A 25,428-nucleotide genomic window follows, 5' to 3' on the forward strand; every position below is an offset into this window, starting at 1 on the left:
GGGTTAGATTTTGATTTTGACTGCTACCCAAAATGTTGTGACTGTTACGTATCACTGTGAAGAAACCAAATAAATAAAGTTTGAAGAGAACTAGATAAAAAAGGAACAGAATAGGATGAGAAATGTCAATAAACAATCCCTTTGCTGAATGTGCGTGTGCGTGTGCGCGTGCGCGTGCGCGTGTGTGTGTGTGCATGTGTGCGTGCGTGTGTATAAGAATGGTGTTTATGCTGATGTTTGCAATATTTCAGCAGCATAATGACTGGGGATATCAGAACTGGACTTCACACACTGTACCCATGTGAGGAAAGAAACACGTGACAAACAAACTAATGGTTTGGACCAACCTCGACACTCTTTATTCATGAAAATTGTCAACAAGGCAAATATGGATATCACAGCTCATCGTCACACACATTTACAGCGTATTTGCTTTCAGTAAAATGTACATTTGTGCACTAAAAAGCAGTATGTATAAAATAAAACAAGAATGGACGGACCCACAATAGCAGTTCATTATCACTGAGCTCCAGCAACATGTACATATATATATATTAGGAATATGTTACATATCACATTCATATCAGATATAAAGAGAAACTTTAACTACAAACAAATATATTAGATGCTTTTGCACTCCACAAAAACCTCCAATAACCTTAAACGGGACAAATCCAGTGTATTGCAATTTTGTGATCAACCTTAAGGAAAGGAAAAGTTCAACTTAAAATAAGACACCTTAATAATACACACATACATGTTCAAGTAGTATAATCTGTGTTCCTCATTAAAGCTTTGACCACTTCATACACAGGAACGGAATCATTACAAAATATATGAATTCATGAAATATAGACCATGGCGCTCAGGAATGACAGCATGGCATTCAGGAAGGCGTTTGACTTGTTACCGTGTTCTACTACGACTGTTTGACTTGTGACCGTGTTCTAGTAAAGCTGTTTGACTTTCTCCACGGACATGTTCCAGCTGTCAACCCATCGCTGTTCTGCTCGCAGTAGTCGCGCCTTCTCAGCCTCGATCAACACCAATGTGTGCTCAAACTTAGCTTTGTACTCCTGGAGAAAGAAAATGAAACACACATTCAGGAAACAATGGAATATATCAGAACAGGACCTCGCTGGTCATATGAACCGACCAAGGTGAGTGAACACTGCACAATGCCGTTGATGGTAATATTCTGACAAGATCACCATGGGCTGTAAATAACCAATTCTGGGCAAGGCAAACCAATCACTGAAAAGCAACATGAGCAATGATTCACGTCATGGAAGCACAATGACACACAGCCAGCTCGGTCACAGAACCTGACCACTCCATGTATGTCAGGTGACTCTATGACATCATAGATGACTTGGGTTACACTAGAGTGAGGATCATTTGTTAAAGTTTGTAAGTTAACTGATTTTGTGTCATTGTGCTAAATGCCGCTTTGAACAGTATTTTAGTTATATAATAGCATGTCAGCTTAATATGTGGGGAAGCACAAAGTGATGCAGGTTTTAGATGTTTCCAATTCTGTGAAACCCACGAACACGGGTATGGTGCTGACAAACCTGGAAACATAATCTGGGCGAACCAGGATTCGAACCCACAATCATAGGTTTCTGGCATGCCTACTCTGCACAGGGAATTGTAGTGCCTTAGATGACACTAACATGAGGATGATGTGTTACAGTTTGTGAACTAGCTGATTTTTGTCATCGTTGCCTGTCTACATGGATCGCTGCTCATACATCAACTTGTGTCTTACATGTCCTGGACCAAACGTTTCCCAGACTGTCTGGCGGGACACAGCTGGGACATTGCTTTCTATGGAATAAATCAACTTTCACTCAATGAAACAAAATATATCTCGGATCCAAATTTTTTTAAAGAGAAAATATGTATCTCATGGAGCTAAACAAAAGTTCCAGCCTCCCCCTCCACAATATAAAATGCTTCAGTCCCTAATGTCCTGATATGATGTGGGATGACAGTAACTTGAATAGTTCCTCATCTTCAGCCCACTTTGTCCGTGCCTTGGTTACACGCTAAGGTGACTACAGCTGCTCTCATTCTGTCCAGTAATGATGTTCCATATGTCCCAGTATGTGAAAGTCAGTTGTTCTTATAAACGGGTATCCAGTCAGGTCAGTCTGAGCTGGGAGAAGGCCTTCATTTTTATACTAGGGACCCATTCTAAAAACTCCACACACTAACACAGACTGCCTGTGGTCCAAGGGGAGATAACTCTTGATGGTAGACAGGGACCCTCATATCATATATATCGATATGTTAAGTTATATTGAGGATCACGTAATAATCTCAATGAGTTATTTATTTCAATCGAATTGAGGACTAATGTAAGAGGATAGATGTAATAAAATAATAATGATCAATGTTTTACTCAACCCGATTGTTCTTTTCCCAAATATACATGAGAAGAATATTTCATTTGTTTTCAATGACATGGCTGAAACAATAGATGTAGCATGAAGAAAGCTTTGTGATACTACGTCAATCTCTTAACTCTGGATGTCTCTAGCTCCTATTCATTATGAAATAAACAATGGTTACAGCAGTACTGTTAACAGAAGATGAAATAAACTGGTCTTGCCCTCTCAGACAATTTGAGACAAATGGCCATAGGGTATTTCCAGGGTTTCATAAGTTCTGTATTGTCCATTATTGCAGGAACACTTTTGGCCATTTGAGAAAACTATGTCAATGACTGAAGCCTGACTAATCTGACGCCTGTTCTAGAACCCTGATCTGACAGACATGTTGGTGATGTCCATCCACTGGAATGCAGACATATCCTAATATCATGTCCCACATAATGCCTTTCAGGATCATAGAGTCCGTCAACTTTCAGGCCATACAATACAAGTGTCAGCATGTGTGACAGAACACCTGCCTCTGCTCTGAGGCAAGACCTACCTTGTAAGCCTGGTCTCTGGCGGCGATGGTAGCGCTGTGCCCAAGGGTAGTCTTGGCTGTTGTTACTGACGCTGTCTTCTCGGCTTTAGTTGGCTTAGGGCCCACAACAAGTTCATTGCTTGGAAGGCCTGTTAAACATGCACACTATTTGTATTGAAATCAATGAGTTATCAATCGATATCATATTTCTTTCCATCATGGAATGCTGCAAATTTCAGCAGCTGCTGAGGAGTTTGTGGGGATGACAGCTGCACAGCCCCCATGACAATATTCCTTTCAAACTTTGATGCAGACGTGTACTTTACAGAGTCCTCCAAATTTTTAAAAAATGTTTTAAATCTTTTTTTTTATTATTCCATTTCACGTATATTGTTACAAGTGTAGATATTAACATGTGTATATATGACAGTATTAACTCAAGTTATAATTTTCATAGGTGAGGACAGGCAGATTGTGTAGGGTATGTTGTTATTGAGGTTCTTCTCAAACTGAGAGGGAGATTATAGATAATTGTTTACAAGAAATAGATGATTACTAATTAACAGGTAATATGTTTCAACTGCTTCATTAGATTATGAGATGTATGTTTTGCCATTTCTGAGCATATTGGTTAAATTGATTATTTTTTTTAGCGATATACCTTTCCAAACAAATTGTGTCTTTTAGTAGTGAAAGAAATTGTTGGAAAGATAAATCTTGTTTTATGTTTGATATGTAGATGAATCTCTTTGCTAGTATAATAATATGATTTGCTACATGGTTTTGAGTGGAAATTCCAAAAAAGATATTAAGTTTCGAAGGGATGAAATTTGTTTGCAGGTTGTTATTTAGGAAGTTTTAAACTTTAAACCAAAATTGTTGAACAGATTGGCAATCGAAATATACATAAGACATATCTTCAGAAGCAGTTTTACAGACAGTACAAATATCTTCATCGACAAGTATCATCTTGAGTAATCTTTCTTAGTGTAAATTATTCTGTTTATAAATCGATATTGAAAATCTAAACGTTTACAATCACGAGTGCATTTTCTATAACATAGAAGTATATCTTTCCAATCCAAACCATGAGGAAAAACAGTATTCCAGTGTTCTAATGATTTCGGGACAGTATCCTTCCTAATTAGTTCATCATAAAAAGTCCTTGATTTTTTAACGTCATTAAAAAAGTGTTTACATATATTGTTCAGTTGAACTACATTAACATCAAGGGTTTTGTCTCTGATTTGAAATCTCCAACTCTTTGGAATATTGTTCAGTAATTTTTGAAAGTCTAAAAAAGTTCCCTGGATCTTATATCTTTGTTTGAAATTTTCAAAACTAAGAAAACCAATTTTTTATAATATAAGATGATTCAAATAAATGATTCAGCCAGAGTGGTTGATTCAAAATGTGGTCCAAATCATATTCATACAAACTCATTTTTTGGTAAAATATCTTCCAAGCAGACAATACATCTCTCAAATAAGGGTTATCATGTTTAGACAAACAGTCTACAGCATTAGAACCAAGTTTGAAAAGATGTTTTAGAGGAAAGATTGTTGTAGAATGTTCATGCCTTTTAATTTACTTTTGTAATGAAGATAGTTTGAGAGCATTAATAAAACATTCAATATCTATCATCCTTAGACCTCCATCTTCATAATTTCTACTAATAGTTGATCTCTTAATTTTGTCGTTTTTGTTATTCCAAAGGAATCTAAAAATTATTGTGTTTAGGTCGGTAATAAATGCTTAAGGTGGATTAGGTAAAGCAGAGAAGATGTGTACCAGAGTTGATATAGCAAGAGTTTTGATAACCATAATTTTTCCAATAAGAGTTAAGGTTCTTCTACGCCAATTAGCTAGTAGTCTATTAATATATTCTAATCTTTTTCTAGTATTGATTACCCAAAGGTCGTTCAATGAAGCATTTAAAGTTATCCCTAAATTTTCAAAATCTCCCTTATACCAATCAAGTTTAAAGTCATGTGCTAAAACTAGATTACTTTCAGACAATGATCCTATCCAAATTACTTTTGTTTTTTCTACATTTATTTTAAGTCCTGACATTTGATAGAATTTGTTGAGGGTATCCATTGATGTATTAAGGCTTTTTTCAGATCCATCTAGAAATAATTGAGCATCGTCCGCATACTGACCTAGTTTATTTTCCTTATCGTTAAGTGTTATACCTTTTATATCTAGATTTGTTCTAAACATAATACCTAATACAGTGATGATAATCCTCCAAAATTGTTGACGATAATAGAAATACAAAATAAATATGCCACCATTCCTCATAAGTTTAAAAGTAAGTACACTGTATATCAGCTTAGAAAACCATATAGATCTCCGTGCAGTTTTGAGAATTCTTTTCTACAAACAAAATTTTCCTTGCTGTCATCTAAAAGACATAAACCTGTTTCAGTTTTTCTCTTTTAATAAAAAGTAAGACCTTACCTGTCCATATTCCTTTTCCTCTGGGAAGGGCATTCTTGTCCTCCGTATCAAACAAACTTTGTCCAGCATTCTTGCGGCGGATCAACTCATTTGTTGGGTGCCTCGTAGCTTCTACCTCTGAAGAGGGAGAACATTTCAGAATTTGTATGGGAACAAGATCAAGCAAGACATGACAATCCTGGCTTCACTGATTATGTATTACAGTTAGGTTTATAGTTATTTAACGCCACAGTCGGCCATATTACAGCTATATGACTGCGGACTGTAAATAGTTGAATGTCCAGCAGACAATCCAGTGATTGATATTACAATAACATCCACACCATCGGGATATGATAACACACAATCATCCAAATCACCGAGCTTGACCACTGGATCCATTTATTCGCCATAATGACCAGCATAGGTTGCTGTGGACATCCTGTCCAGAATCACAGAGTGAATATTACAAATGTAAAAGCTGTATAGAAAAAAACTTTATCAACAAACTGGTCGGATATAAATATTTCACTGTATATAAAGAGATGCTAACCCCCGTTTTGAGGCAGTTACAAATAACTTAGATAATTTGGGTCTAAAAATAGTAATCCTTCCCCCACCCCCACCCCAAATACTAATAATTATTTAACAAAAAAATACAATCATCTTTTGCATTGCGTTTTATTACCAATCTCTTCCCATCCCCCACTTAAACAATATATTATTGACTGCTTGTACATGTGACCATGCAAGGTCAATAACTATTTAAATTAATGGCGAAGTTGTTTTGACAAACATAACATATTTGGCGGAAGTTGGTTCAAAATTTTCACCAACAAGCATAGCCTCAACAATGTAAGCCTTAACATCTCCCAAACATACAAAACAAAAAACACCACCCACTTCCTTTCTCCACATCGTCCACGACCAGCAGGTTATCAAACTGCAGCAGTTGTCTCTCCCCCATGCCAGCCAAGCGCTCCAGGAACTGTCGGCCATGTTCCACAGCACATGCCTGAAACACAACACACTCACGGTCAAAGAGGAGAGAGCACAGGAATGAACCAGATCTTCATTGTCTTATCTTACAATTGCTGAAGACACCTCTTCAGTAGGGGGCGGTTGGGTAGCCTAGTGGTTAAAGTCTTCGCTCGTCACACCGTAGACCCGAGTTAGATTCCCGATATGGGTACAATGTGTAAAGCCCAATTCTGTTGTCCCCCGCAGTGATAATGCTGGAATATTGCTAACAGCAGCATAAAATCATACTCACTCACTCACTCACTCTTCAGTAGGGGATAAATGGTGTTAAGGATGCCTACTGGGACATTTTTGTGTTAACTGCACAACTTAAACCATGGTAAATCAGGCTGCTAAAAATTTGAACACAAATATTCACTGTTTGAAATAAAATAAATTGCCAGGCTGCCATCAGGGCCCACAGACTTTGAAACTTTGGGCCTGACACAAGATCTAGCTGCTACAGGCCTACAGCAGGTGCTTATTTCAAACACTGCTAACAGAAAGAATTTATGATCTTTTCCATAAGATCAATGTTTTATCCATGGGTAGTTAAAAGAGTTAAAAAGTTCAATACTATTTATCATACGTTTTGATAACGTTTTCCTACATGAGTCCACAGTAAGTGTGCATTTGGCGCGGTAGTTCATAAGTGCACCCCCTTGTTTTTCAATTGGAGATTTTAGATTAAATCATCTAAATTTTAATACTTAAACACAGACCAGCAAACATCTTTTAAGGGGACATTTTCAGATTGAATATTTTTATGAAATTTGAAAGAAAATTGTAAATGTTTGGATGGTCAATTATGAACTGTGGTCAAAGGGGAGATAACTCTTGATGGATTAAGACTTATCCTCACAATTTATTTGTATTGGGGCTCACATATTTATTTTCCATGAGTTTATTATTTCAAATGAAAATAAAGACTAACTCATCATATCTGAAGCTATTTGTTGACACTAGAAGCTGAAGTTTGTAAATTGTGGTGCTAAATATGTAGGACCAATTTAAAACGCAAGAGGATAGATTTAATAAACTAATTTCAGTGAGTGAGTGAGTTGGGTTTAACGCCGCTTTTAACAGTATTCCAGTTATATCACGGCGTGTCAGCTTAATGTGGGAGGAAAGCCCGAAGTGATGCAGGTTTCAGACGTTTACCACTTCGGTGAAACCCACGAGCACGGGTATGGTGCTGACAAACCTAGAAACATAATCGGGGCGAACCGGGATTCGAACCCACAATCATAGGTTTCTGGCGTGCCGAAGGGACGCAACTCTGAACAGCAAATCGCGGCGCCTTAGACGACTGGGCGACCCGTGCCTAAACTAATTTCAAATATACATGAGAATAATAATTAAGTTTTAAGTCAAAGACATGAATGAAACATTCACCTGAAGATCTGCAGTCTGTTCCTGCACAGCAGCGAGATAGTCGGCGTTTCGAGCAGCCTCTTTCTCACACAGGGCCTGCAAAGCTGCCACCTGGTGGGGGTGACCTAAAGCTGGTCGGAGCTGTTTCTGGTGCTCCACCTGATGACGAATAACAATATACAAGAAAACTGCAGGCAGAGATGGTCCACTTGAATCTTAGTCAATGGGGAGATAACTCCTCTTGGTGAGGTGAGGTGAAATGGGGTTTAACGTCGCGTCCAAGATTATTGCGCTTATATAGCGACGTGCATGCACGTGTGTGTGTGTTTGTGTCCCTGCTTGAACTAGTCCGGACTAATGCAGAATTTGTAGTGCTAGCCCACTGAGATACCATGCCGCAGTTTAACATGAATACCCCACTCAGATACAGCATACTGACTCCGAGCCGACTAGTCCTTGTTTTAGCCCCTTAATTCCGAGCACCAGACAGGGTCACAACAAGTACCATCTTTCAACGTCTTTTGGTATGACGCGGCCAGGAATCGAACCACGGACCTTCCGCTCTCCGGGCGGACGCTCTACCACTAGACCACGGAGGCGGTTAACTCCTCTTGGGACATAACAAACAATTGCTTCAGCTGGGGCTCACAAGTCAGACGCGTATATAAGCCCATTCATTTTATTTTTATGTTACTCATTTTTATGTTTAGCACCAATCCGAGCGGGTAGGGGGAAGAAAACAGAAAAGAAATGAAACAAACCCAGCGACTGTGGTTACAATCACAACAGTTGAAAACTGCTCATGAAATTTAACAAATTCTTGACGAGCCTTTGCTCATATTCATAAACTATTACCATCATGATAGTGCTAAGCTTGTGGTGCAATGGCTGTATTGGCGTTAGGAGGCTATAAGATGTGCAAACAGAGAACTTACACGACAAAAGACCCGTGAAGATCCGGGATAGGCTAGGTCTTCAGCAACCCATGCTTGCCGTAAAAGGCGACTACACTTGTCGTAAGAGGTGACTATCGGGATTGGGTGGTCAGGCTCGCTGACTTGGTTGAAGCATGTCATTGATCCCAATTGCGTGGATCAATGCTCATGATATCAATCACTGGATTGTCTGGTCCAGACTGGATTATTTACAGACTGCTGTCATATAGCTGGAATATTGCTGAGTGCGGCGTAAAACAACTAACCAACCAACTACAAGACAAAAAATACTTCAATTACAGTACAATGAAACACAGCGTGTTATTTTTAAGAAACAGGTCAAGCATTTACATCCTACATGTACAGGGTGGTACATACTCTGGTGGAGGAATCTGTGGATATATAATTAGTGTATATGTTTCAGCAGAATGGTAGTTTAGAACCAGCAAGAGAGACACACAAACTTTCACACACAACCTTATTATATCACAGGAATCGGGGAGATTTTAACATGTACAAAGACTTTTGTTCTACTTTTTCTAGACTCCAGAAAGAGAAGGAAGGAGTTGGCTGGGGAAGTCAGATTGTTGGGAGGTGACCATGGGGATGCTGGGTATGTTCGGGAGAATTGTCTTGTAGAAGCTGGATACCTTTGTTTCTAAAGGTAAGTTTCCACTCAGGATCGTAAGAAGAATGAGAAATGCATAGTGTGAGATAGGATAAGTATTATCAATATACAATTTATTGTAAAAATTGACAATTTCTACAGATTCCTGTCATTGTTTACAAGAAATGACTCACAGACCATGCCTTCCTCAGCACTTGCCCAAACATTTTTCAAATATGCTAAATTATCAAAGACAGGAAGTTTTCCTTGCCTGAAACACTGGATAGATTGTTTTGATGAATGTCTAAAATTTCCCTGTTAACCACTGGCCACAAGTACCAGTCAAGAAATACACTGATGGCTCAGGAGAGGCTGAGATACTAGTAGTCTATAGGTCCGGACACAGATATTAAATTCACAAAATGTGCTGACACCCAGTAGATAGAACACCTGGGCTTGTACTGTGCTTTATGTCTATAGGGTATGTGAGACTGTCTGTGATTCCTCCAGTAGAGAAACATGTTTTGCTTTAACTATCTTTACATATACATGTACTGAGATGCAAGTTATACCACAAGCTGGCAGTGCTACATGTTGGTCATAACCCTCGTTACTCGTAATACAATCACACAATATTGCGATTATTAATTAATGAAGATAGTTGCATGTGTGCTAATATTTATAAAGTCAAAACAAGCCATTCCGGCTATAAGGAAAATTATTTGCAGTAATGAAAAAAATTTTAAAAGCGCTTTTAAGATATCAGAATATCAAGGATCTCTCTGGTAGAAACAGTCAGAATATCAAGGATCTCTCTGGTGGAACAGTCAGAATATCAAGGATCTCTCTGGTGGAAACAGTCAGAATATCAAGGATCTCTCTGGCTGAAACAGTCAGAATATCAAGAATCTCTCTGGTGGAAACAGTCAGAATATCAAGGATCTCTCTGGTGGAAACAGTAAGAATATCAAGGATCTCTCTGGTAGAAACAGTCAGAATCATAAGGATCTCTCTGGTGGAGACAGTCAGAATATCAAGGATCTCTCTGGTAGAAACAGTCAGAATATCAAGGATCTCTCTGGTGGAAACAGTCAGAATAGCAAGGATCTCTCTGGTAGAAACAGTCAGAATATCAAGGATCTCTCTGGAAGAATCAATCAGAATATCAAGAATCACTCTGGCAGAAACAGACCATCAGGAAAACAAACTAGTACCGGCGTCTCCTGCCTCCCGGCACATGTCAGGACAACTCACCTGTCTCTTGGTGATGCTGTCCAGCTTGTCTAGGAACTGACCCTCCCTTTCTGTGTGGGCATCCTCGGCAACCTGTATCTCCTCCTTCACGATATCCGAGATGACCAGTCCTGGTACGTGGGAAATACTCTCCTCTAGTTGCTCCAGCTGGCTACGGAGCTCTGAAACATGGCAGTCACTATAGAAACGGAAGGTATCACAAAAAATACAGATACTGTTCTGTTTGTTGTCCATTTCTGTATAATAGCTACAAGATCCATAACTTGTCTGGAGGTAGGAAATGGTCTTGCAGGCTAAACGTTTATCCAACCATGTGTCACTGATTGTTACAGAATAAGATACAGAAGACAGAAGACAATAGACATAGATATCAGAATCATAAACATGTTAAAAGGGGCCTCAATGTACAAAATGAAATTTGAAATGTTATTTTCAGGAAGCTATACTGATGAAACTGAAGGAGAATCTGATGGCAGAAGAAAGGTGGCCCAGTGGACCATTTCACTTGTCAAACAGGTTTGATATCTGCACTTGTCTACTCGTGTCTGTGCCTGTCTACACTTGTCTGCACTTGTCCACGTTTATCTACACTTGTCCGCACTTATCTACGCTTGTCTATGCTTATTTGCACTTGTCTACACTTTTCTATGCTTGTCTGTACCTGTCTATGCTTGTCTACACTTGCCTACTCTTGTCTGCACCTGTCTACTCTTGTCTGCATTTGTCTACTCTTGTCTACACTTGTCCACACTTATCTACACTTGTCTATGCTTATCTACGCTTGTCCACACTTGTCTACTCATGTCTATGCTTATTTGCACTTGTCTACACTTTTCTATGGTTGTTTACACTTGTCTATGCTTGTCTACACTTGCCTACGCTTGTCCGCACCTGTCTACTCTTGTCTGCATTTGTCTACTCTTGTCTTCACTTGTCCACGCTTATCTACACTTGTCTATGCTTGTCCACGCATATCTACGCTTGTCCACACATGTCTGCACTTGTCTAGGCTTGTCTATGCTTATTTGTACTTGTCTACACTTTTCTATGCTTGTCTACACTTGTCTATGCTTGTCTAAGCTTGTCTGCACTTGTCAACTCTTGTCTACACTTGTCTGCACGCTTATCTACACTTGTCTATTCTTGTCCATGCTTATCTACGCTTGTCCACACTTGTCTGCACTTGTCTACGCTTGTCTATAATTATCTACACTTGTCTATGCTTGTCTACTCTTGTCTGCATTTGTCTACGCTTGTCTCCATTTGTCCAGGGGGGCACGGGTCGCCCAGTCCTCTAAGGCGCCGTGATTCGCTGTGCAGAGTCGCGTCCCTTGGGCATGCCAGAAACCTATGATTGTGGGTTCGAATCCCGGTTCGCCCCGATTATGTTTCTAGGTTTGTCAGCACCATACCCGTGCTCGTGGGTTTCACCGAAGTGGTAAACGTCTGAGACCTGCATCACTTCGGGCTTTCCTCCCACATTAAGCTGACACGCCGTGATATAACTGGAATACTGTTAAAAGCGGCATTAAACCCAACTCACTCACTCACTCACTCCACTTGTCCACGCTTGTCTGCACTTGTCCAATGCTTGCCTATGCTTGCCTATGCTTATCTACACTTGTCTACACTTTTCTATGCTTGTCTTCACTTGTCTGCACTTGTCTATGCTTGTCTACACTTGTCTGCACTTGTCCATACCAGGAACACCATTATTGAGGTATGACTGGAGTATTGTCAAAAGGATCATAAAAATCACTCAATCACTCAAACCAAAAGAGACAACTGTTACCCTACCCTGGAGGCACTGGTTGTGGTACTCCGCTGCCTGCTTGAAGTAAGACTGGAGTTTCTGTACCAGGGTGTCGGCACACTGCTCGAAGGTCTCCTGGAGGGCCTGTGGCCGAGTCACCACGCGGTTCCCCTTCTGGCGGTAGTACAGCTGTAAACAATGTGGTCAAATGTGAACCTGATAATTCACACAATTGTATCTGACAAACATCCACTATCCTGAGCAGTGATAGCAATAACCCAAAATGTTCGAAATTTTACTAGCTCTTAGGATACTTTTAACATTAACAAAACTGGTCTGGGCTAGCGGGCTAGAGCTACTTTCCATCCCTGTATGCATGCATTTCTAACACTCCCTTTTTTTTCACCAAGATTCTGGAGTAACCAAGTCACCATCCCCGATTATCCTCTGTATTACATCTCCATTCTTGTATGTTAAATACCCCCGACCCATTCATACAATACCTCGGACGAGGCTGATAATTTAGATGTAGAGAAATCCTGTGTTAAGTTAGGGATAAGAGAAATGGAGCTGGTCACATCACTCCCAGAACAAAGCTATGGTGGCAATAGGTCCAGGGTATCCATCAACATAATAGATCGGAGATGACACACTGTTGTCATGATAGTGCTGTAGACACGTACGTCGGCTGTAGTGAGCAGCCCATCGAGGGCCTCCCTCAGCGTGTGTCTGATGATGTCCATGATGTTGGTGAGCTCTATCTCCTCCTCCTTCTCCCCGAACACCAGGTACTTCTTGTCAAACTTGTTGGATTTGCTGCTGCGTCTCAACCTATAGCACAACATGTAAACAGCACTGAGAGCAGCTGTGGGAGCTAGGGGCAGAATAAGACCCAGTCCCTCATTTAGGTTGCAACAATGTGGCTGGTATGACTGTGGAGGACTACAGGAGGGACCGGCTTTGGATTGGCAACTGACACAGCTCAAACACAAGAAAGTCTGTGCAAAAATCTCTCCTCCAAGCCAGCAAAACAATGGGCGAAACCGCATTATCGGTGGTTTGAGAAGGGAGCTAACTCCGTTTGCCTAATCAAAAGTTCGAGGTGGGCCCACATTCGAAACTAAACGCACTTGTTGTTGAGAATATGTACAATGTAAACTAACCCGCATTACAAACTGCTATTTTGTCTATTTAAAATAAGTATTATGACTTATAATTGGATTAGAATGTACAAATGCGATGACAATACAGCAGAACTCACTTCTACGAACATCGCCAAACTAGGTCGCAGGGTCATTAATATTCATGAGTTATTCCTTTTATGGAACAAGTTCTCGGAAAAGTTTGAGGCTTGTATCATGACTGTCATGTCCGAGATCAATTCAAGTGTAGACATATTTCCAGCGGCAAACCTATCATCAGATTGATGTGTTATACTGGAAAAAGTAGAATGAGTGGTATTGCATCTGTAAATTTAATTTGAAGTAGATCTAAGTTTCTTGCTTTGTAACTATTTTTGCAAAACTAGTGTGGTCAGCTATGATGACGTTATTCAAACTTCAAAGACTTTGTGTGCATTTATAAAGATATTTCCCATCAATATTACAAAATGAGAATAATATATAATGTCACATACCCATGCAAATGTGAGCCCACTAGTCTAAATGACTCAGTCAACCCAATGAAGCCCAGCAATTTACAAATGTGGGCCCACCTGTTTCGATCACTATAAGACGGCAACAATGTGGGCCCACATTTTAGAAAATGGTTATAAGTAAGCCAGGCTAATGAAGCTTAGCGATTTATAAATGTGGTCCCTCCTGTTGCAATCACTATGACAGAAGAACGTCTTCCTACTAGTAGATGTACAAATGTGGGCCAACTTGTTTCGACCACCATATATGACGGGAACAATGTGGGCCCACATTTGAGAAAATGATTATCAATATTTAAGTAGAATTTCGCGATAAATAAATGTGGTCCCTCCTGTTGCAATCAATATGACGGAAGAACGTCTGCCCACATTTAGGAATTGATTATCAGAACTAATTAAACAACCTAACGAAGCTAGGTTATATACAAATGTGGGCCCACTTGTTTCGATCACCATATATGACGGGAACAATGTGGGCCCACATTTTAGAAAATGGTTATCAGCACTAAACCAATCTAAGAAGATGTACGGATGGAAACATAAATATATGATGCATTCAAACATTTAATTAAGAATACGTTTTACCTTAGGGATTAGCTGGGCATTTAATAGCTGGACCAACAACGTACAGCATGACTGACGCCATTTCTCGCAAATCCGAAAACAACGGAGATAGCTCCCGTTTGAATTTAGAGTGACCTCCCTTTCCCAATATGAACCACTGATAACGCGGTTTCGCCAAACTATGTATAATGATTAACAGTTTGACAGCGACATCGTCAAGCAGAATGAAATATTCAAGGGCCCTGTTCTACAAATTCATATTGGTGAGCAATCATATGTCCACGTTAATTTAAGTATAGGAGTTACAATCACCTTAGAACGAAGATCACTTTGTGGAACATGACCCTATATATTTCATTCAGATGGTTCCCTAAATTAATAGAACTAATCAAGGAAACTGATTGCCAAGATCCTGACCAAAAAGACAAAACTTATTGAAACATCCATATGTCTTCAAGTTAACCCCTTAATGAATGTTTATATATCACCAACTGACCCATACTCCGTACTATCATAATAGCATATGTACATTTACATCATATCACAACGTCACAAGATTTAAGACACAGCATTAATATTTTCCTTACATGAATACTCTATCCATGTTTTAAGTTACAATTAAGGACTCAAGTTAACAGATGGCAACAGAACAGTTTCTGTGCCACTAAACACAACTCACGCTGAGTGAACTCTCTTGACTGGAACATTTAGGTCAATGACAATTGATCCGAGAGTTCCACGCCGACTCCCCGCCTTCTTCTCCCCGATGTTGCTGAGCTTGTTGGAGCTCTGGGACATGGAGGACTTCTGCTTATCTCTGGCCAAGTCCTGGGTGATGCTGGTGGAAGTGGGCAGCATCGTCGTGGACGGCGTCATCGTGTCACCATCCAGCTCAGCATCCATTCCAAAACGCATCTTGCTCTTCTGGCTTCTGTAAAAACATCAGTGAAGTATTAACAACACGTTCCACCTTTTTTTATAAGCAACCTTCCAATACATTGGGATTTTTCACTGTTTAGCTCTCCACATTCTGTGCTACTCAGCCAAGGTCTAGACAGTGTAATCATTGCACAATGTGGACATTATCTGATAATCTGTGATATTAGGGTTATCAAGAACTGTGGACTGCCTCCGTGGACAGAGCATCTGCCTGGTGATAAGAAGCTAATTGGTTCAATCCCCGGCCGCTTTATACCAAAAGACGTTAAAGATGGTACTTGTTGTTACCCTGTCTGGCGCTTGCCATTGAGGGAGTAAAACAAGGACTGGTCAGCTCGGATAGTATACTGTCTGAGTGGGGTATTCAGGTTAAACTGCGGCATGGTATCTCAGTGGGCTAGCACTATAAATCGGCATTAGTCTGGACTAGTACAAACAGAGACACACACAAACACAGACACAGACACAGGCACGTTGCAATATAAGTGCAATAATCTTGAATGCGATGTTAAAGCCCATTTCATCTCACCAAAATGAACTGCGGGTTTGATATACATGAAATAACTTGAGGCAGCAGACACAGAATCAGCTGGGACTGCCAGTGAACATGAGGCTAGTTCCCCTTTAACACAATGAAATCCCATCTTGTGGATGATTACTGTTTGGAATGTGTACTTCTGTGAAAGGAACATTGCTACATATTCATGGTTTGTTAATCCATACATTTCTACTTGATGATTTAACTTGGAACAATTCTACTAGGATTAGCAGGGGTTTATTGTTACATACGATGTCAATGACTGCTGCTCTGGGACAACAACTATATTTACTACACCTGACTCACCGACTTCCGATAACCATGATATATTCATTATAACCAACACTTTCATGTGGCATGTTCATTTTTCCAAAAATCTGGTTTAGTGACAAAAGATAAACGCTAGACATACATAAAACAAAAGTCCTTAGGCTTCATTAAAATTCATTATTAGATTTTCAAAATTTAAAAAGAACAGAGGTGGAAGTACTTCATTGATGCATGATTATGGGTTGTGTGACTTTGTAATAACTGGTATCTGACTCAGATATATAGATATTCAGTTACCCAGGCAACAAAGGTGTCCTGATAACCAAGTACATAGTTTTGTCCTCTTCAGGGCTCTATATCATGTGATCTGATGCCATATTGTTTGTGCATCCAAAGTACATAAACATAACTGGAACAAAACACTGACTTGAGAATGCTCTTGATGACTCCGACAGAGGGATCTTCCGATGGCTGTTTGCCGGGTTTGCTGACTGCAGTCACATCGTACGAAAAGCCGACCCGAGCAGCTGCAAGGGGAGGTATAGACAACATGAACATTCTCCGCCATTTGAGGACAACAAAGTGAGTGAGTGTTGTTTTATGCCACATTTAACAATATTCCAGCCATATCCAAATCTACAAAAGTCTACACCAGACAACCAGTGACTGAAAGCATGAGCAATGATCAACATCATCGAGACATGATGACACATAATCGGCAAGGCCACTGAGTCTGACCACCGGATCCATCTAGTCGCCTATTATGACAAGCATAGGTTGCTCTGGACCTATTCTAATCAACAAAGACTAGCAGAGTCTCAAACTTGATCAGTTGATAAATATCAAGACAAAATTATTCTTAAATGTAATGTCGTACATTCAAATAAATCTGTTTTATATTTTAGGAAACATATTGTGGAATATACAGTGATGTACGTGGTTGTAGTTAAACAACATGCCAGCAATGTTACAGCTATATCATGGCAGTCTGCAAGAAGTTGGGTCTGCACCAGACAAACCTACCACCTCCGTCCTCAAGTAGTAGAGCATCTGCTTGGACAGCGGACGTTCCAGGGTTTGATCCCTGGTCGTGTCATACCAAATGCGCTAGGCATTAAAACAACCCCTGGTCGGCTCGGAGTCAGTATACTGCATCTGAGTGGGGTATTCATGTTAAACTGCAGCATGGTGTCTTAGTGGGCTAGCACTATAAAATCGGCATTAGTCCAGACTAGTACATGTAGCCACACACACAAGTGCATACACATCACTATATAAGTGCAATAATCTTGGACGTGACGTTAAGCCCCTTTTCACCTCACCTCACCAGACAAACCAGAGGTTGATAGCATGAGCAATTATCAGCAAGGTTAAACATTTATAACCAACTTATTCTCGATTTGTTCAGCTCTTATGACAAGCATCTGGCACTGTGGACTTATGATTGGAAATCCTCCACAGTGATTGATGTCATGAGTAACGACCCACGCCATCAAGGTACAGTGACAAACAATCAGCTCAGTCACGGAGTCTGATGACTTGATCCATTAAGTTACCTCTTACAACCAGCATAGGTTACTGGGGACATATTCTGACCCCAATCTCCATGGCTATTAACTTAGCAAAACAAAAGTGACAATATTTTCCAAATAAAAACAACAAAGGGAAAACAAATAAACAAAAATCAAACAAATGAATATAAAGAACAAAAGACGTGTTATAGAAAGGACCACTATACCAAATGATACTATTCTAGCTGATGTAGGCAATGACAGACTATAACTCCGACGCTTTTTTCTGGCAAAGCCTGATACCAACAAAAAAAGAATCACATTAATTACCAAAGTTAAAACTATGTGAAAATACACAGAAATAAGCAGACAATATCATAAACATTTGGTCATGATTCTGGTTGGTCAAAGAGAAAGATATTTAACTGTAAATGTCACATTATTTAGTCTAACATTTGGTCATCACAATTAAGTCCTCCTGGATGGTTGCAGTTGAATATATATTGCTTGTTTGTTTGATGTTAAACACTCAGCAATATTCCAGCTATATACTGGTAGCATGTAAATACTCAAATCTAGACCAGACAAACCAGTGATTATTATTATGAGCACAGTCCATGCCATTGGAGTATGATGACATGCAATGAACCATGTCCTGCCTCCCCCGATCAATACAGTTGCCTCTCATGACAAGCAGAGGTTGTTTGGGTAAAGGCCACTCTTCTTTGTACTGCTTAACTCAAGTGACCATGCAGAAGCATTGTATCACTCCACACTCCCCTACCCTCTATACTCACCGGTGGCTGGATTACCCTGCAGGCTGGCTGACTGGGGTCGGGCCAGCCCCTCCTTCATACAGTTGAGGTACACGCAGCGTGCATGGAACGCCTCCAGTAAGGCTTTAAGGCTGTCATTCAGCTGACTGGATGTGATTTGCTGGAATACAGAAGATGGAATTATGATCTATGTATCCGGGCTCCAGATAACGTTTTCAGCCATTTAATATTTGCTTCTATGTTTTCATGCACATATATAGTTTTGTTTGGGTAGTCAATGTATTTTCACTCTCTTGAGTAACTGGGTAATAGTAATTTATTTTTGTGCATTTTATGCAGATACAAAGCTTATTTGGAGCTCTGACAATTCAGGGTTATATTTCAAAAAACTCCAAATGAAAATTTAATTCTAATCATTAGTTTACAAATGTGATGCATCTATTTCCTTTTTAATTCAGTGCAAATGAAATACACTATTCCTTACAACTGTGATGAAGCATTCATAAAATATTGTAATAATTATCAATAAATTTGTTTGTAATTTGTGTTGAGAATAGTCACTTACAGTCATGCCCACTGTAATTTTTACAGTTCTCTCTGTCCCTGAAAAGCGTTTATTTTTCAGTAAAGGTCAATGAGATTATATTTTTGAGATGTAAAAATTATGTTTTCATCCTTAAACTATGGTCAGTGACTCAAACAGACACAATTCCTATTTCCTTTTAATAGATTGCGTTTCTCACATCTATGCAGAGGTCAAGGTCAAGGTTAAACACAGTCCAGCTCACCTCCCAGTTGCGGCTATGTTTTACACTTGTCAGGGTTAGGTTTCCCACATTCATCTACCATGAAGTCAGTCATTGGCACCTTCTGACTCACCTCCTTGTCAGGGTTAGGTTTCCCACATTCATCTACCATGAAGTCACAGTCATTGGCACCTTCTGACTCACCTCCTTGTCAAGGTTGGGTTTTTCACATGCATCTATCCTGCGGTCAAGGTCATTGAGGTGCTGCATCAGTCGTTGAGCCTGGGAGTTGCTGTTGGCCACCTCAGCCTTGATCTTCACCTGGGTGTTAGTCAGCCATCTGGCGATCTTCTCCATGAAGAGCAGGTCAAACATGTGACTCTTGAACCTGTGGACATCAAGTGCAACCATCAGCTCAAGCTGAATCTATCAAGGTGTGAACTGTGGCTGAGGTCTACCTGACAGGGTTCTTTGATATCACCATCCAAGAAGATATCCTACTGACCACCTCATTCTCATGTTAATTTGCACTGGGGGCCTTCTCTTTCCCACTGATCAGAGCCAAAACTCATCTAGGGAGTAATACATTCAGTTATACAAATATGTCTTCCAAGTTTCCAGGCATCTTCCCGAGGTAAGGGAGTTAACTGACTGTGAAAGTCCAGTATCCACCTTTGCCGAACTAGGATGGAATTATGGAGTTATATTTTGACTGGACTACCGAGTCCATGCATAGTCCCATCAAAATGGTGTTACAAAATCAACATCCAGTTTGTCAACAACATGAATTTCAGCATGCAGATTTCGGTCGACTGCAGGAATTGCAAAAGATGTGTATCGTCAACCGGGCATCGACAGGTATTTTTAAAATCTTTTCAGGATTTATATCAAGGTGCTCATATAATTTGATGCACTTCACAAGGTAAGTTCCGTTTTATTACAATATATATCTTTATCATCGATCAGATCGTCTTGACTGGGCGCCGCCATTTTGTTTGAAGCAAATGCAAGTGATATGAGAGTTGGAATCTAACTGGTCAATAGGAGGGGCATAGAAGGGACATAACTTGTAATACCCACTGGTGGCGCTACGATCGAGCGCAGAAATTCCAGCATATTTCGGCAATCGTGGAAACTGGACTTTTAGAGTCAGTTAACTCCCTTTCCTTGTAAGATAGTTTCCAGCATAATATTTCCACACTATATCTTTTCAAAATGTACCGTTCAAATTGAATTCAAAATATCAATAATAAAATCCTTTACTCTTTACACCTTGCACAGATTGAAAGAAAGACCACATTCTGGTGCCCATCTCCAGACGATGTCTAGACTTGTAATAAGTACCCTGTGTGGGGTGGGGACTCTGGGTTATAATTGGTTCCCAGCAACCTATGGTTGTCATAAGAAGCAGCTTAAAGGATTGTGAGGTCAGGCTTGGTGACTTGTTTATAGTATCAATCACTAGTTGGTCAGGTCCAGACTCGATAATTTACAGGCAGATGTGATATAGCTAGAACATTGCAGTGTGTGCTGTTACACAATAAAACCAGAAAAAAGAGTGTAGACACTGTAATTAATCCCATGTGTGAAATTGTGTCTACTGCTATCCATCATGAACCAAAGTGAATCAAACTTGCACAAACAGCCAAATGAGTCCCTCATTAAACACTCTGAAGTCCCCACCTGTCCTCAAACTCTATGGCAACTTTAGTGGCCTGCTCCAGTCTCTTCGACTCCATTCCTTCCAGGTCGGACATGATGGAACCCTCCGACGTGTCTATCTTCTGGGACATCTTCTCCAGTTTCTTCCGATATTCCTCGATCTCATCTGGACAAAAGTTGCCTCCATCTGAGAAAACCCTGCAGTAACACAGAACACATTCTATAGGTTGATCAACTGGCAATGTCTACTTGATCCACCAATACAATGTAGAGACAACTGACAATGTCTACTTGATCCACCAATACAATGTAGAGACAACTGACAATGTCTACTTGATCCACCAATACAATGTAGAGACAACTGACAATGTCTACTTGATCCACCAATACAGTGTAGAGACCATTGGCAATGTCTACTTGATCCACCAATACAGTGTAGAGACCATTGGCAATGTCTACTTGATCCACCAATACAGTGTAGAGACCATTGGCAATGTCTACTTGATCCACCAATGCAGTGTAGAGACCATTGGCAATGTCTACTTGATCCACCAATACAGTGTAGAGACCATTGGCAATGTCTACTTGATCCACCAATGCAGTGTAGAGACCATTGGCAATGTCTACTTGATCCACCAATACAGTGTAGAGACCTTTGGCAATGTCTACTTGATCCACCAATACAGTGTAGAGACCATTGGCAATGTCTACTTGATCAACTGGCAATGTCAACTCATCTCTACATTCTGTTGGTTGATCAACTGGCAATGTCAACTCATCTCTACATTCTGTTGGTTGATCAACTGGCAATGTCAACTCATCTCTACATTCTGTTGGTTGATCAACTAGCAATGTCTACTTGATCCACCAATACAATGTAGAGACCATTGGCAATGTCTACTTGATCAACTGGCAATGTCAACTCATCTCTACATTCTGTTGGTTATTCAACTGGCAATGTCTACTCGTCTCTACAGTGTACAGGTTGATCAACTGGCAATGTCTACTCGTCTCTACAGTGTACAAGTTGATCAACTGGCAATGTCTACTCGTCTCTACAGTGTACAAGTTGATCAACTGGCAATGTCTACTCGTCTCTACAGTGTACAAGTTGATCAACTGGCAATGTCTACTCGTCTCTACAGTGTACAAGTTGATCAACTGGCAATGTCTACTTGTCTCTACAGTGTACAGGTTGATCAACTGGTAATGTCTACTCGTCTCTACAGTGTACAAGTTGATCAACTGGCAATGTCTACTCGTCTCTACAGTGTACAAGTTGATCAACTGGCAATGTCTACTCGTCTCTACAGTGTACAAGTTGATCAACTGGCAATGTCTACTTGTCTCTACAGTGTACAAGTTGATCAACTGGCAATGTCTACTTGTCTCTACAGTGTACAGGTTGATCAACTGGCAATGTCTACTTGTCTCTACAGTGTACAGGTTGATCAACTGGCAATGTCTACTTGTCTCTACAGTGTACAGGTTGATCAACTGGCAATGTCTACTTGTCTCTACAGTGTATAGGTTGATCAACTGGCAATGTCTACTTGTCTCTACAGTGTACAGGTTGATCAACTGGCAATGTCTACTTGTCTCTACAGTGTATAGGTTGATCAACTGGCAATGTCTACTCATTGTTACTCACTTGAAGGACTTGATGAACCTCGCGTTAGACTCGCGGAGCATCTGGAGCGTCTCGTCAAGGTGCTGGCGGAACTGCCGGAGTGATGTGCGGATCACCGACATGAACTTGTCCAGCTCTACACTCAGCTGGTTCTGTAGAGCCACAAGTCTGGAAACACACCGAGGGAGTGAGTGAGTGAGTTTTTGCAGCAATATTCCACAAGGAACAGATATTCTATTATTCCTAAATCACTAATTCCTTTTGTTTAACCACTTTGACTCGTAATATTGAAAACACACACATAGAACATAAACATGCACTATTGTACTGCTTTTTGGGTGTAGATGCCATGGTGCTCAGAAAGTACAAGGTGAATCAAATATCTACAACAAATAATGGAGCAGTCTCATTTATCTACATTCAGAAGAAGTCGAGATACAAAAATCAGATATGCTGGTCTGCATGCTCCGCTCACTTGTGGCAATAATTTAGAAGACTCAATGCTGATTGGCCGATAAGACAGTTAACCTGATGTGACTTTCCATGGAGGCGTCCTAAGATCTTCCCTTAGAGAGGCATGGTATGGGAAATCTGATGTTAATGAGACTGTCATTGAGATAAACATGTTATTTAACAAGAAAATACAAATATCCACTAATTATCAATCCCTGAAATATTTATGTGTTTTTGTACTGATTGCTGTGTTAACCTTGAAGATTTTGTAGCATTGATAAAGATGATCTCCAGAGCTTCGATATCCTCTCGGAACTTCTGTGCCAGCTTGTTGTGTTCATGACTCATGCCATTGAAGCGATGCCGGAGTTCGGAGAGAGCCTGCTGGATGCCCTTACAGTGACGGGCCACACGCTCCGAGTGCATCACAAGCTCGGCTGCAACACAGAAGGGATGACTTCACTAGACCAACGCCACATCACTTCACAACATGACAGTTACCATCAAGACTAGTACGTTTATATGGACATTATTTTTGCTACCTGATAGTTGTATTTTAAAAGTGTCGTTTAGAATGTAAATGATTTGGTAATAACAAAAAATATGCAGTATTAGAAATTAACAAAGTGATGGAACAATGTCAGCCATCTCTAGAAATAATCCCTGGAAACAAACTGCAGTGATACAGGTGCCCTGTCTCAGCCACTTAGTCTGTCATCACTTCCCATGTCAAGAAATCTCTAAATGTACCATTAATCCTTGAATAATGGCTGCACTGAATAAATGCCTGCCTTCAACAATTCCTTATGAAACAGTGATGGAAAGCAACGATTACATTTGATTAAGTTTTCAAATCTTCCTATCTTAGTTCCAGACACAGAAAAGAGGCATTTAAAACAAAATTGTAAAAGCTTCATGCAAATGCTTAAAACATCCATGCATTCAAAGGACTTTATGAAAACAGTAAAAGCCCTGTGCTTTTTCAAATATTTACAGTATCTATTCTGCTTCCTCAACGGGATGGTACAATGATTCCATGACAACAGCCATTTTAGTCACTTATTATAACAAGCATGTACAAGCAAGCTACATTTTCTTCTTGAAGTACACATATAAAGGTTGTTCTGACAACTACAGAGACAATGGATGTTCTGACAACTACACAGACAATGGATGTTCTGACAACTGTACAGACAATGGTTGTTCTGACAACTACACAGACAATGGTTGTTCTGACAACTACAGAGACAATGGATGTTCTGACAACTACACAGACAATGGATGTTCTGACAACTGTACAGACAATGGTTGTTCTGACAACTACAGAGACAATGGTTGTTCTGACAACTACAGAGACAATAGATGTTCTGACAACTACAGAGACAATGGTTGTTCTGACAACTACACAGACAATGGTTGTTCTGACAACTACACAGACAATGGTTGTTCTGACAACTACACAGACAATGGCTGTTCTGACAACTACACAGACAATGGTTGTTATGACAACTACACAGACAATGGATGTTCTGACAACTACACAGACAATGGTTGTTCTGACAACTACACAGACAATGGTTGTTCTGACAACTACTGAGACAATGGATGTTCTGAAAACTACACAGACAATGGTTGTTATTACAACTACACAGACAATGGATGTTCTGACAACTACACAGACAATGGTTGTTCTGACAACTACACAGACAATGGTTGTTCTGACAACTACACAGACAATGGTTGTTCTGACAACTACAGAGACAATGGATGTTCTGACAACTACACAGACAATGGATGTTCTGACAACTGTACAGACAATGGTTGTTCTGACAACTACAGAGACAATGGTTGTTCTGACAACTACAGAGACAATGGTTGTTCTGACAACTACTGAGACAATGGATGTTCTGAAAACTACACAGACAATGGTTGTTATAACAACTACAGAGACAATGGATGTTCTGACAACTACACAGACAATGGATGTTCTGACAACTGTACAGACAATGGTTGTTCTGACAACTACACAGACAATGGTTGTTCTGACAACTACACAGACAATGGATGTTCTGACAACTACACAGACAATGGATGTTCTGACAACTGTACAGACAATGGTTGTTCTGACAACTACAGAGACAATGGTTGTTCTGACAACTACAGAGACAATAGATGTTCTGACAACTACAGAGACAATGGTTGTTCTGACAACTACAGAGACAATGGTTGTTCTGACAACTACACAGACAATGGTTGTTCTGACAACTACACAGACAATGGCTGTTCTGACAACTACACAGACAATGGTTGTTATGACAACTACACAGACAATGGATGTTCTGACAACTACACAGACAATGGTTGTTCTGACAACTACACAG

At 40.1% G+C, this 25,428-nt stretch overlaps 1 protein-coding gene across 2 annotated transcripts in view; it reads right to left on the reverse strand.

The window, feature by feature from the left end:
• Positions 1-330: 330 nt before the first annotated feature.
• The window catches only part of LOC124149041 (coiled-coil domain-containing protein 180-like), a 95,309-nt gene continuing 70,211 nt past the window's right edge, over positions 331-25,428 (reverse strand). The window contains exons 21-36 of one of the 2 annotated variants that reach the window (XM_046520382.2): positions 23,304-23,484; positions 22,616-22,762; positions 20,986-21,162; positions 19,507-19,690; positions 18,578-18,716; positions 18,008-18,076; positions 16,697-16,796; positions 15,202-15,453; positions 12,988-13,135; positions 12,349-12,493; positions 10,552-10,712; positions 7,777-7,914; positions 6,265-6,376; positions 5,383-5,499; positions 2,941-3,068; positions 331-1,076 (exon numbers count right to left, since the gene is read on the reverse strand). In XM_046520382.2, coding sequence (XP_046376338.2) covers positions 948-1,076; positions 2,941-3,068; positions 5,383-5,499; positions 6,265-6,376; positions 7,777-7,914; positions 10,552-10,712; positions 12,349-12,493; positions 12,988-13,135; positions 15,202-15,453; positions 16,697-16,796; positions 18,008-18,076; positions 18,578-18,716; positions 19,507-19,690; positions 20,986-21,162; positions 22,616-22,762; positions 23,304-23,484 — 2,327 coding nt within the window. In that variant the 3' untranslated portion in view covers positions 331-947. The remainder of the gene's footprint in view (positions 1,077-2,940; positions 3,069-5,382; positions 5,500-6,264; positions 6,377-7,776; positions 7,915-10,551; positions 10,713-12,348; positions 12,494-12,987; positions 13,136-15,201; positions 15,454-16,696; positions 16,797-18,007; positions 18,077-18,577; positions 18,717-19,506; positions 19,691-20,985; positions 21,163-22,615; positions 22,763-23,303; positions 23,485-25,428) is intronic. The other variant, XM_046520383.2, reaches the window with a different exon arrangement.

This window comes from Haliotis rufescens, unplaced genomic scaffold, assembly GCF_023055435.1.
Source record: "Haliotis rufescens isolate VD_foot unplaced genomic scaffold, xgHalRufe1.0.p SCAF_8, whole genome shotgun sequence".
In the NCBI taxonomy this organism is placed as follows: Eukaryota; Metazoa; Mollusca; class Gastropoda; order Lepetellida; family Haliotidae; genus Haliotis; species Haliotis rufescens.